This window comes from Sphaeroforma arctica (assembly GCF_001186125.1).
Source record: "Sphaeroforma arctica JP610 unplaced genomic scaffold supercont1.505, whole genome shotgun sequence".
NCBI classification, from domain to species: Eukaryota; class Ichthyosporea; order Ichthyophonida; genus Sphaeroforma; species Sphaeroforma arctica.
The window spans coordinates 49,209-63,576 of record NW_014040053.1 but is presented as its reverse complement, the minus strand read 5'-3'; the positions used below and the strand labels follow the sequence as shown (position 1 = coordinate 63,576).

Below are 14,368 nucleotides of genomic sequence, written 5' to 3'. Positions count from 1 at the left end.
CATTGCGAAACGCTGAATCACATCTTCGCTTGCATATCTGATCCATATTTCACGGCTTGAAGCCATACCTGCCTGTACTATAGGGACCGAAGATAATGTTTACGCATATGATTTCTGTAACCATTTCATGTTCTATAGCATATGTTTGCTCGTCCGCGTAGGCAATATGAGTTGCCGAGAAGGAATAAAGTTGTACGTTGCTAATATGTATAGTTATATGGCAGCAAACTATTTATACAAATTGGATCCGTTTTAAACCGATCTAGCCGCAGGCCAAAATCTGTTGAAGAAAAAAAGAAAAGTTAGGACGCGTACTTCATAAACTCGTTTTGGCACAAAGAAATAGGCTATAGTGGTAGGTTAGGTTTTCCATAATTTACATGCTGTTTGTCAATAGTATAACGGGGGTCCTTGTTATATTTGTCTCAGGCTAGAGGTAGAAATCTAATTTTGTTCGCATTGCTGCTTATCACCAAACGGTTGCGGTGACATCACAATCTCGCAGTATACCAGTTATGTCTATAATAAGCAGCACCTTGTATACTCCCCGTGCAGGTGTTCCTGCTTCTCAAATCGTGGACAAGAAAATATCAGAAAGTCTTGTGGAGGAAGTTAAAGGAGAAGACATGGGCGATCTCGGGCAAATGACTAGGGACCACAGAAATGGCAAGGTAGTGTAGTTATTTTCTGTCTCGCACTACTTGTTATATTATTGTAATGATGACGTGCTACACTGGTTTCGTTAGGAGCTGTGTGAAGTCACATAAACAGCAAAAGTATGCTACCATGTAAGCTACGATATTTGCGAACGTGTATAGTATAGCACCCGTGGTGATAGGTCATTATATGTGGTAGTCTCTTCTGAGCTTCTTCCATAGAATAGTATGAACACACATTCAGGTTAATGTTACTTTGTTCTAAAATACACAGGTGGTCCCCGTTCCGTTTGAGTTCGTAGAAGAGATTCAAGGTATAGCCAAATCCATGGATATGTCCTTAGACAGGATCCGATTGATTATCTCAAACAATAAGGACCAGCCGGCTTCCGCCGGGTGTAGGGCTATCCCCACTATGGTAAGCTTCAATGGGCTTGTGGATGCTTTGCTGCTGAGGTGGGTCGTACGCGTATCTTTCTCTGTATGGGGTTATAATTGTGTATCATTCCTGTCTGTCTTTATTTTATGCAATATGCATATCAACGCATTTCTGCCGATTTCTCTACGAGTGCATTGTTAATCAAATCTATATATGCGCTTGAACATGTCTGGAAGAACTTGTGAGTATCGATACTATTAGCATACTGACATAGAAATGAGACGTATGTGTTTGACAGTCACATGCTGGATACAGTGATGGCTTACCGGCAATGGCCTCGATTAAGTCGAGGTCTGGGAAACAAGGCAACTTTATCACCAGTATAAGTATGTGCTTGCAGCTCATAGATTTAGCCGTTGGCATTTGCAACCTAATTTGACCTCGCTCCACTCAAGTTATTTCTGGATATTCAAAGCTCAGGTGTTTTGGAAAAACTAACCTGACCCCTATCATACTGTAGGCTGGATTCGCGACGGTTATGTATATACGTATGACTTCGTTTTAAAGATCAATATGCCAAATGCTATTTTGTCTTAGTATCCATGTTGCTGATGTGAGAAATGGATATTCTTACTAATCTTTTCTTCCTTTTGAAACCGAAATCAGAATGGATACTTGATTGTGCCAAGTGCGATGGTGTACAATTGTATGCTTGATCGATCGCGGAATCTTTACCTCACCACCACTCCACAAATAGAAGAGTTCCCTCGGTCCCAAACCAAACTGGTATGGAAATAGGTACATTGTACGCATATTTGTACTCGCACGCGTTGCAGCGATTGACAGTCATCAGGTGCTGCGGTTCTTTTGCCTCACCATCTCTCCTATATGGAACCAAATGCTTGAAGGCACACAATCAAGTCTGGAACCATGAAAATTTCATGTCCACGGACCTCTCTGTATTGGCGACATCAGATGATCTTTTCTGCTATCATATATCATAGTAACCCCATGTCTGTGGTTGGTATCTACCTTCCGTAAACCTAATTCGTATCAATGGGTTTCGATGAGGTCCGAATATTGTTTTCCCGGTGAATGCTAATCGCTGTCAAGGGTGATGGTGTTCGATGCTCAGATTCATCTTTGCTTGTGCTGTGGATGTATATGCGATGGAATGAAAAAGTGGGGCCGCAATATATGCAGAATCACAGTGGGATGGACAATTTATACACCTTTCCTTCTTGAAGATGCGATTATAACTGACTTGCATTTAAATATCAATTTATCTACAAAAATCACAAATAGAATTCATCTGAAAGGTTTATAGTGCTCGAAACTAAAAGTATTTGTGTGTCAACCCAATACGGTGTGTATACGCGTTGGAAGTGTTTATAAAAGCTATTGCTGAAATTTGAATTGATTATTCTAATCAGGTTATGGCAGATTCTGCGAAGTTTGTGATTGCTCATGAGATCAGTCACCTGCAAAGCGAAGATTTCTTGGTAAGGTATGTTACGTGACAGGCCTCTATTTTATTTGTGAGTGGTCCTGTTGGCACTGTTTCTTATTTGAACTATCAGTGTTTACAAGCGTACTTCGTTGATACTTGGACGTGATATCTGTATGCAGCATCCCATGAATTAACAATATGTGAATACACTTATCCTCCTAGCTCATATCCTTGCCAATGTAGCGCATGAAAAACACCGTATACCTAGTTAGGAGGAAATATACAGTTGCGGTTCTAAATACCTTCGTACAAATCCTATGTTGTCCGTACTAGTGCGCTTTCAACTATTTCTGATATTGTCTATACGGTCACAAACACGTATTGTAATTTTACTAGTCAACTTATCCTGAAATGACCCTCTTCCTAAATAATCTGACTCGGAAATGCAGATGGAGTGCACAGTTTCTCGCAGTAGCATCGATCTTTGCTGTACCACAGTATTGTTATAGGCAAAAGATTCCTATCAAGTTCGGCGTGTGGCTGGCCACGGTGGGTATAGTTCCACTATTCTTTGGTCTCAAAGCACTGACAAGGATACAAGAGACCAACGCGGATGTTCAAGCTGCAAAGGTATGAAACAAGAACAATTTGATGTGGTCTTGTTTGTTGTTTTTCCCTGCATATTCTTACTATCGTCAGAGCCTGTATTCGTGGTTTTATAGCGTACCATAGAAATTTTGTGTCGCACTTTCGGAGCTAGCAAGGACGTATTTTTCCCTCCCTATCCGGGTGGAAATCACAGTTGTGAGAAAGAAAAGCGTAGTGTCTCGCGCTCATCCCTGCGCTGTAAATGCTGTCTAGTATTGATTGGCTTCGTCTGACTATGCAGTTATCCACATAAATCTGTACCCTTGCTTATTGATAACGATATGTCGTATTGCAGGCGGGGTACGTCGATGGAGGCATAGCTTTCTGGCGCGATCGCTTGGAGTTCGAAGCGAGTGTGCGTCCAGGCAGCACAATCCAACAACAGTCGACTATGCGATGGTGGAAGGACCATCCCCCACACCACGAACGGTTAGCTCGTATGCTGTATGAGAGAGGTCGAATACGAGAGCACAGAACTCGAAGTGAACAATAATAAAATTAACTGATCAACGTTTCGAATTTTTCATTGCTAGGGAGGCTGTATTACACGGATGTTATTCGAGTTTGTTGTTGGAGTTTGTGTTGAATGCAGCAATGACAGGTTATACGTCGATGGCGTATGCAACTTGGATGAAGGATTTGATGTTGTTTTTAATAAAAAACCAAATAATTTGACCTGGTTGCCGGGCTATGTCTATAACGAAAAAGTATCCCTAAATACTACTTCAATATTTCCTCTTGACTTAAATTGATCCGTTTTACTCTGGCAGTCTGGCATCATGAATAGTTATTTGAATCGTAATAGTGTTTCCGTGGCCACTACTATCGGTGGTTGGGTAATTGTTTTCGCAGGGAATTAGATTGAAGGAACTTGAAGTTTGGGCTTGGCTGCCTCTATTAACGTATTGTTCATCATTTACATAGTGCCCTTGCCTATGTGTTGTCGTATCCTATCCTCACTGTGAGCTGTTGGTTGATCGGCGTTTACTGCTACTCGTCAGGTCAAGCACTGAAAGTATCAACATCTAGAGGTGATGTCACGTGAATAACCCTCATAAACTTTTATTGCATCCGCACTATTTTGGCTTACTTGTGCAAGTACTGCGAGTTCTTTAGCGCGGAAAAAAAATGTGTATGTAGAGCTCCGTAATAATTAATATGATACTGTGGCTGATGATATATTCGATATAAGAACAAACTCATCCCGGACTTCGTATGTATATTTATTGTATTCGCATTTTGGAAACCTTGTGTGGATACCACGAAATCGTTATTGCAGAGGATAAATATATTTTAGTGGCTTCTCGATATCTAGTACTTGAATACCTTCTAAGAAGCAACGAAAACGAATCTGCGGATCCATTTCACCAACTGTGCTCGATATATATAAAATCACTTCGTCATCCACTTCTAGTATAAGATATCATAACAATGTATTAACCGACGCTATAATATTATCAAGACAAAATGTGTATGAAAGAATTTAAAAGATTATTGCATATCTTATAGGACACTATATAACTATTCTTGTCGATCAGGGGTATTGTAAGATAATAATATAGTCCATATTCACGAGTTGTTTTTTAAACAAACAATCTATACCTCACTGCTTAAAGAAATAAACGGGACTACGCGCCTATTTCGAGAATCATGTTTTATTTATTTATCAAACACAACAATGCATAGCCTTCTGAATATTGAACATTGTTCTTTTATCAGAACCTTCTGGTTTTTGTTTTCAGAAGAAGGCTATGAACAATGATGCATAAATAGCCTTCTTGTTGTTTGATTACAGAAGGCTATCAATTGTCAATTTGGAGGGCTATGATGAATGATGCGTCATTTGATCACAACTTCACAACTTCACAGTTCACACTCACAGTCACGGGCCCAACCCAAGGCCCGGACTCCAGGAGGAGTGAACCGCCAGATTTAAAGATAACCTGAAACCTCCCGCCTTTTATTGATATATGGACACTTACTGGGCAAAAGGTTGACTACTGGGAGGCTCTACTCAGGATAGTACCCAGTATATTTTAAGATTATAAAACGTTGGAGTGACTGTTTACCAGTAAAATCAAAGATATGAAATTATTATATGTTCTTAGAATCAATAGTAGTCCATAATTGATATATTGGAGTCATATTCCAGGCGTGATGATTCGAGAAATCTCAAATTAGAGTCCCGTAAATTAGAATAGTTCATACCGGTACAATTTGAACTATAAATAGAACGCAAGCCAAATTCCATGTGGCAACGGGACCCTACAAAATATGCCAATTTACGGAGCAGCCCACGTCCCACGAGCCACGGAGAAAAAAGATAAGATACAAACCTACCGATACCCGCAAGAAGACGAATACGCGGCAAAACAAGCTCAGCAAACTGATGTAGGTGTATACTAACAACGCAAAAGCAGGCATATACAAGTATATTTCAAAGCAAACGCACGCGCAGTCACATAGATTATTTGAAGATGCCGGGTAGTATTGAAGATGAATACGATTACAGTGAGGAGGAGGAGGAGGAGATCCCTGATGAGGGTATGTAGGCATTTATTGTAGATGTGGTTTGGTGATCTCAAACAAAATATCGTTTACTTGACTTCAATCTAACGAGCTACGGCCAATATTTCGTCTCCTAAAAGTGAAGCTTAATATGTGCTTAATGTCTTATGTCTAAACCAATGCTTGATCATAATGTTAATGTGCACTTGTTTAGATGTTATGTTATTAATATATATGTGTGTGTGTGTGTTTATATATGTATTTACATGTGTATATATATATATATATATAGACTATTTATATATATGTGTGTGTGTGTTCCTGTGTGTACTGTATACGTATACACTTACGTATTTATATATATGTGTCTGTGTTTGCGGGTCTGTTTTCATGTATATATGTGTGTGTTCGTTTTTCTGTGAATGTATATATATATATATATTTATATATATATGGAACGCAAACTTGAAACCGTTTGTTGCACATTTTGTTTAAGGAGATTGTGTTTGAAAATTATATTATTGTACAATGTAGAATGTGCAATCTGTCTATATTGTCTGTATAAATTTTGTACTGACACTCGTAAACTGCGAGCATTGGTGAATAGGGCTGTCTACGGCTTTTTTTATGATGATTGTCTACATGTGCCTCCCTTTAAATGCAACTATCTGTACGTGGTAGCATGCTTCACTCTTTATGTGTGTGTATGCGACTATTTTCGTGACTACTCTTGTTCGTTTGCGTGGCTTACATTTATGCACATCTGAAACATTACCTGAATTTGTTTGATTCTGAGTGTGTGCTCTATTCCTTGTGTGCATCTGACTTAAGTTAGTTGTATTCATATTGTTGCTTATGAATGAAATTTATTTATCCATGTTTACACGCCCGTTTATACTCGTGGCTTTGCTGTATGATCGTAGAATAGAATGTGACGTATAATACTATTCGAGTTTGTCGTTCATGCATATATCGTGTCAATTCACAAAAGTTCTGGTGAATGTCAAGTCATATTTGCTTGTATTATTTGTATATCTTGCTCATGCGTCTATTACACGTGGAGTTTTATGCCACTACAGTATACATCACTTACTTTGTTATTTATATATATGGCTGCGTGAGAGCGTGTCCGGGACGGAAGGTGGTTGTGAATACATATATAACGTTACCGTTTATATGCAGGATTGTCTTCAGGTCACGCGTAAGCTCGTTGCTCATATGGGGAGGATGTACTGTTTGAAAAGGTCTTCCTTGTGATACGTATATGCATGTGAACCTAATCCACGGGATGACAAACGTATATTTGCACGAATGTGTACCATCAGCATATGCGTAATTTTTTTATATTGTATACATAGACATGTCCTTGTACGTTTTCTGATGTGGTTTTATTGATGTTCAGATTCTGCCTCTAATTATTCTATGGGAGAGTTTTTGGTCGGGCATTGATGTATTGTATATGCCATGTACATGAATGTATTTTTGTGCGTATATATATACTTGTACAAAGCGAAAATTGTGCTATATTAGGTGGCTGTTTGGAATCCATCACTTAGCTATAAATATACTGTTGTGAAATTGAGGTTTTTGGGTTTGTAGATAAAAAGTGTGTCAGAGACTGGCGTAGCTATTTGTGCGTACGTGCTTCCTAACTTGTACCTTCCATTGGACTTTTTTCTGTATGAGTATAAATTATTTCTGTCGGCTACATGCAATGTGCGGGTGCTGTATATGACCTAAAAAGTTTGCGTATATACTGGGTTGAGATGTGTTTGCAACACCCTCATAGTTTTCATGTAAATCCTGACAATGTTATGACCTAGTATGGAATGTGCATCCACGTACCATTTTCTGGAATTTGGGCAGTTGTGTGAATTTAGTTGTTTAATACATGTATTTTTTTATGAAGGAACTGATCAGAATATTTTTAAGTATCCGTAATCTAGAAAGGTTTTGTGCTAAATCTTCATCGTGTATTTGTATATTCTTGGGATGTTAACAATAGGTTTAAAGTTAAGGCTACCAGTACCTTATTTTCTCTTTTAAAAATAATAACTAGCTACAGTGTCCTGGGTGTTATAAAGATTGAACATTAAAACGCCACTGTTGCTTGTGGTGGTCCAGATCGTTTGATGATTCCACGTAAATATGTTGTTCATCATATGTTGCCTAGCTTTTCCTGGCCTACTATTATTAAATTTCATAGTTTCGAATTACTGTTTTTGTTACATAGCAACGATTACTCTCTACGAACTACGCATTCGCTTCGAGGCTTGCTCATCACGTATTCGCTACGCGTAGATTATAGTGAAGCGCTGGTTTTGTTATGAATTTTTGAATTACAAATGATAGGCACTGTCTGAAAATACCGGAAATTGTTTTCGGGCTGTATATGCCGTACGGAAACTCGATCCAGATCACCACTGGCCAAATGATTCTTTATTATTCCCAGCTCAAGGCTAACCTGCTATCATCTATGCACATATCTAATTGCTACTATGCACATATTTCTTACATAATAGAATTAATTGCCGATTTGCTGGAAGATGCACCTGTGGTGGAGAACAAGTTGGACTGCATCGTTGCTGTGGACAACTGTCCCATCATTCCTCGGGATAAGGTAAGAATACTTCATCGACAAAATTAGTTCTAAGGATTCATGGTGATTTCCCATATATGCCATTGTATATATTGCGCTTCCAACGAGGTTAGTTTAATCCCGCTATATTTATAACAGATATAGTTTCAATAGAGTTCAGTGAATGAAAACACTTTACGCCCTTGGTTTGGCAAACCGAAGCTAATACATCGTGTGTGTAATTTATTAAGACCTTTACACAAATATTGAAGTACAGGTCTGCATGTGCTTGTAGTTCTATCAGAATATGCTGGTCTTTGGCCACTTTTCTTTTTAGTTCACGAACACTTGTGCACAATGCTGGTATTAACCTGGTTCTCAACCTGTACTCAAACAGATGGGAAAGCTGCTGAGTGTGATCAAGAAAACTTTCGGCAAGGTAGGCAAGGTTGTGGACCCTATCCACATGCCTTTCAACGCCAGTGACGGCAAAACGAAGGGCTTCTGCTTTGTTGAATTCACGAACCCTGACGAGGCCAGGCGTGCAGTACAGCAAATCAACGGATTCAAGCTGGATAAGTCGCACGTATTTGAAGTTGTCCGCATGGCGGATATGGACAAGTACGAGGCTGTCCCAGAAGAGTTTGTACCCCCATCGAAGGAGGACAAGGTTGACTTCATTGATAAAGAGTGGTGGCTGCACGATGAGAAGTGCAGAGATCAGTTTGTCATACGACACGACGTGAATACATCGGTGTTCTGGAATGGCAAAGACGAGGGCGAACTGCAACACACACAGGCCAACTGGACCGAATCCTATGTATACTGGTCACCTCTGGGATCATACCTAGCCACCGTGCATCCACGAGGAATTCAGGTTTGGGGAGGACCCAAATTCTCCAAGGTTCAGCGCTTTATGCACCCAAATGTGAAGCTCATGATGATTTCACCTCAGGAGAATTATCTTGTCACCTGGTCGTCTGTCGATGTTGCTGACCCTACGGGACCGTTTAACATAGCTATTTGGGATCTGCGTAGGGGACGAATGATCCGTAGTTTCCCCTTGCCAAATGGTATGCTATTTTATACGTTTGAGCAACACTGTTGTACAGATATCAATGGCCTTGTCAGTGTCTGTACTATGTTCTCGCATGCCTAGATATGGACTACTTGCGCATTGGTACTTTGGTGTTTTATCACGCGAGTCGTTTGTATGGCTAGGGTTGCTAATCTTATCAATCAGGATTCACAAACGGCTGTCCTCGAGCCTTTGATTTTGATTTTTGGTTGGTATCACTTTTCTGGTGCTTTCTCTCATATGTACTTCGTATCCGCACGTTTGGGATTGTGGAAGTCCCGACCGTATGCTTCTTTTTTGGGGGGAAATACTGCCGTGCTTGATTTGTTTCTGTCACTGTTCTAACCGTCTTCCAATCGATTCGTGTCGTGTGAAACCCCTTTGAACAGTATTTTTTTTTTTGCATTCAATAAATGTTTTTTACTTCTTCTCTTTCTTTTTCCGTGTTCATACTGTGAAATTAAGCATTGCGTTACCCTTTCCTAGGATATAAGAGAATAGTGACATGTTTTCTGGTAGTGTGTACTTTCAGCTTTACGCTGTGCCTTTTGAACTACCCGGCAGTAATGCTTAGTCAATTTTTATTTTTCCCAATGCTATGTCTAACTAGGCATCTGTATTACTTGTAGCACACTGTTAACCATAGTCACCTATCTTTGTCATCAGGACTAAATACATGGCCGTACTTCAAGTGGAATCACGATGACTCGTACTGTGCATGTTTGGGTGAGGACAAAATCATGGTGTACGAGTTACCCTCAATGAAGCTATTAGACAAGAAGAGTATCGCGATTGATAGCGTACGGGACTTTGCTTGGTCACCCTCAGGTAAGTATGTGTTTACGTATTCGATCGTGTGAAGATTATTTGCACGTTCCGGAGAGTTCGCTCATAGTTCGTGTGCCCGAGTTTATGCGTCTCTGTTTTGCTACTTTGTGACACATTTGAATGTAACGAATTGAGTGTTGATGGTATGGACTAGCACTAGCGTTCTAGCCACACATCTGTATGGCCCAAAGAGAAGTTAAGAGGAGTTGTAGTTTTCTCGCGTATTGCAGCTGCTTTATACCAATATCGTTTGTTGGAACGGATACTTAATTTTGGTCTATCTATCTGTCTTTGTAGAGAATAAAATCGCATACTGGACGCCGGAAATTCGAGATCAGCCAGCGCGTGTGACCATCCTAGAGCTCCCCTCCAGAAAGATTGTAAAGACCAAGAATTTGTTCAATGTTGCGGCATGTAATATTCACTGGCAGAATAAAGGCGATTACCTCGCCGTAAAAATTGATCGACAAAGCAAAACTGGTAAGATATGGCCCGCGTGTGTATGTTTATTGTAGTTTTTGACACTGATATGGTATCTGTCGATCAGAGCATCGAGCATATGCTTCTGTAGACATTTTGTGTGAAGTGGGGAATCGCGCCGACCTAACTCTGCGCTTACACGATGGATCGAGAATTTGTCATAATCCAAGAAAGCGCTTTACCGTTCTGCTTTGCGCGTTGTAAATATTTCGCCCGGAAATCTTCTATACTCGAGTCTTAGGATATATAGAACTATTTTTGGCCTTTTTGCTCTCTGTCCCACAGCCTTCGATTAGAAAATGCTTTGTATGGCTATTCACCTCCTACTGATTCTTTCCTGTTTATGTCTCGACTTGCTAAATACAGGAAAGTCTAAATTCACAACGTTCGAGCTGTTCCGTATGCGTGAGAAGGATATCCCTGTCGAACCTCTCGAAATTCAAATCGCTGTGCGAGCCTTCTCCTGGGAACCTTGTGGTAGCCGCTTTGCCCTCATCCAGGTAATTTTGTTTGGTTCTTATATTATGCAAGATATTTGTACTTTCAGTTCTTTAAAGCATTACGATATACTATGGGACATCAGAAGCTTTTTACTGTACCGATTCATAGCTAATCTATATCTATACCTTGATATTGTTGTAGGGTGATCCTGGAAGTTTAAGTGTGTCGTTTTACGATCTTAAAAAGAATGACAAGGTCGTGTTATTGAACACGCTAGAAAAGAAAAATGTAAACAATATGTTCTGGTCGCCCAAGGGACGTTATGTGGTGCTTGCCGGTCTTGGAAACCAGGGTATTTTCAACGGACAATTGGAGTTCTGGGACGTCAACGATATGGTAAGGTCTACGGTCTGAAGCAATTATGCTATCGTCTATTTTCCCCTTAATAGTATTTGATATTATCTTCAGGCTATGTGAACTTGTGGTCTCGTAAACTATAGGCTCCGCGGCATGCTGCAGAATTCTGTGCTTGCATTTGGAGTGAGACGATAGCTCCCTGGATGTGCTACATATATTTTACCACTACTCGATGATACTCTCAAATAGCCTGAGATACAATCGCATGATACGCTCTTATATTACCCAATGCTGAATTCGGCTGCTTTTTTATGCTCATTTAAGGTGTGTATGAACGTGAGTGAGCACTTCATGGCCACACACGTCGAATGGGACCCCACTGGACGGTATGTAGCGACATATGTGAGTGCGTGGAAGTTCCAATTAGAGACCGGGTTCCACCTGTGGTCCTTTCAAGGAAAGAATCTACAAAGAAACAATATTGATAAATTCTACCAGTTACTATGGCGGCCACGTCCTCCTACTTTACTGTCCGAGCAAGAACTGCGAGACCTCAAGAAGAAGTAAGTGAAAGTCGCGTCAGTAGTAGCTTGCTATAAGATCTCTATTTGCATTGCGTCGCCGTCTACTAGATCAATCGTCGGCGCCTCAGACACTTCTGTCTTGTTTTATATCTATACATTGTGAGAGATAATGTACCATTTCAGGTATATATTGTCTTCTGTCGATTTGTTGTTCTGGTCTTGTCTCTAATCCACCTGGCTTTGTGTGTTGGCATCACAGGGGTGTCAAGAACTACTCACAAAAGTTCGACGCCGAAGATTTGCAACGCGGCGACAAAGCTTCAAAGGAGGTCATGGATCGAAGACGCGCGCAGTACGAGGAGTTCCAGAGTAAGTTGCCATCTCTTTTGCGATGTGTTCCAATTAAGCTCGTCGTGAACTAGTACAATAATATTTACTGTTGGATGATAGAGTATCACAGTGTATAGTTGTGAGCGTGTAGTGCTGGGCTCTTTTTTGTTTAAGCTTGAGACATGTGTGGCAAAATACTGTGGTGTTGGGTGGATGCTTACTTCTACTTCTATTCTTTTGCTGCCTTCGTGGTACTAAAGTTTGATATGGAATAGTCAACAATCTGGAGTAGTCTCGTGTGATGCCGATCGACTAACCAATGCATGCCTGTATTTGAAATATTCCCTAACAGTATATCTCAAAAAGAAGGAAGAGCAACTGGCCGAGCACAAAGAAAGACTGGCTGCGCTCCATCCAGAACCAGAGGCCACTGACGAGGAGTTGATTGAAGAGTCAGAGACGTTTGAATTATTCGTTAGCGAAGTTGTAGAGGTCGTAGAGTAACTGTAACATCCCATTAAATAAACTTTGCAAGCGCGTGTAGCGCTTGTGTATGTATATGGTGACTTTTGTTCATTTGCCACTAAAAGCTTTCCGATACAGCTATTGCAGGAGATTTCATATCCGAATTAATTAATTTTGCGTCAGTGCAAATGTATTCGCGAGAAGTTATTTTTCATGTATGATAAATGTCATCGCTTTGTAGGTGTGTAAGTAGCGGAGAACATACGAGAAATCACAAATACAATATAAAACATCGTTAGGTACAACATTTGATACGTGTAATATGAATTTCATCTCGGGTTCAGGACTAGACGGAGAACACACCGATCACTCAGTCACACAAAATTCAGGGAAAGGACTTGTTTTGAGTTAAAATGCTTACACACTGAGACTGGCACCGGAGTACAGTGTGGTATCTAGAGACGATAGTAAATCATATGTAATACTTGATTGTTCAATTCTATATAGCGATTCTGAATAATATCAGTACTGCGGTCCAAAATGTCGCCACGCAAGGTTTTTGAAATTCAGACTTAAAAAATCATGGCACGGAATGTTGCCGATTACAAAAGTGTGTACACAATAAATGTGCTTAACTATGAAGACCTGAAGAAAAAATATAAAGATATTCCCGATCCGAGAATCGAACTCGGATTATTGCGTCGCTGGATATCCTATAAGCACAACATTCTAACCGTTGAATTAATCGGGATATATGGTAGTTGATATAAGTTTATTTATACTATTATTACAATATATTTGATATTTGATCAATTCTTTCATGCTCACACCCCTGTGCTAAATATGGCATTTGCAATCTCGTATTCATATTTAAGATTTTATATGGTGATCACTGATCAGGTGATCATAATAAAGTCAAGAGGAATTTAGATCTCTTGAGATAAAACAGGATGATTAAAATTCATATATTTTCCACGTTTGAAAATGTATATATACAGTCGCGGTCGACATTGGACGTATAGAGTGTAATAAGTGATTAAGTAAACAATATGAGTTGGTCTATTATTGCTGGTGTAGCAGTAGGTTTGGTCACGGTTGTGGTCCTGTTTGTCGTCAATGACGCAAATAGAGAACCAGTGCATATGGTGGTTCCGAAAGAGAAGCAGACCTATGTTTTACCTGGAGAGGAGCGTGTACATCGTATGAATCGTAAGGATTGGTAAGATGCGTTTGCACACACGCACGCACTATAGTTTGGCTACGAATAGCAGCATCCGAAGTATAGTAAAAGTGTATATTATGTATATACATATGCATATGAATATGTATATGTATATATTGTATTCAATATATATATATATATATTATGTATATGCATACGTATATATACGCATATATATATATATATACAAATATACACACACACATATATATATATATATCAATATATGTATATATATATATAATGCATATGTATAAATACATATATACATAAATATATTAATATATAGATATATACAAATAAATACACACACACACACATATATATATATATATAGAAATAAATAAATAAATAAATATATATATATAAATGCACATACACATATGAATATATATATACATAAATGTAATTATATATATATGTT

At 39.4% G+C, this 14,368-nt stretch overlaps 3 protein-coding genes and 1 non-coding gene across 5 annotated transcripts in view; 3 read left to right on the top strand and 1 right to left on the bottom strand.

Moving 5' to 3' along the window:
- Positions 1–515: 515 nt before the first annotated feature.
- SARC_06822 (hypothetical protein) lies at positions 516–3,650 on the top strand (the record flags this gene model as incomplete). The annotated part of the gene is made up of 6 exons (XM_014299268.1): positions 516–671; positions 931–1,074; positions 1,702–1,821; positions 2,469–2,542; positions 2,935–3,115; positions 3,429–3,650. 6 exons carry the CDS (start codon positions 516–518, stop codon positions 3,624–3,626), a joined length of 873 nt encoding a protein of 290 aa, XP_014154743.1. The 3' UTR covers positions 3,627–3,650.
- A 1,960-nt stretch (positions 3,651–5,610) lies between these two features.
- SARC_06821 (hypothetical protein) lies at positions 5,611–12,761 on the top strand (the record flags this gene model as incomplete). Its single annotated transcript, XM_014299267.1, has 10 exons — positions 5,611–5,677; positions 8,164–8,261; positions 8,617–9,292; positions 9,964–10,125; positions 10,423–10,605; positions 10,972–11,105; positions 11,248–11,442; positions 11,728–11,966; positions 12,187–12,296; positions 12,610–12,761. The coding sequence occupies 10 exons, from the start codon at positions 5,611–5,613 to the stop codon at positions 12,759–12,761; spliced, it is 2,016 nt and encodes a 671-aa protein (XP_014154742.1).
- A 628-nt stretch (positions 12,762–13,389) lies between these two features.
- Positions 13,390–13,473, bottom strand: SARC_30143. The gene has a single exon. It is a non-coding gene; the product is annotated as a tRNA-Ile (tRNA).
- A 252-nt stretch (positions 13,474–13,725) lies between these two features.
- Positions 13,726–14,368, top strand: part of SARC_06820 — a 6,109-nt gene continuing 5,466 nt past the window's right edge. Inside the window, exon 1 of one of the 2 annotated variants that reach the window (XM_014299265.1) lies at positions 13,726–13,941. In XM_014299265.1, coding sequence (XP_014154740.1) covers positions 13,772–13,941 — 170 coding nt within the window. In that variant the 5' untranslated portion in view covers positions 13,726–13,771. The remainder of the gene's footprint in view (positions 13,942–14,368) is intronic. The other variant, XM_014299266.1, reaches the window with a different exon arrangement.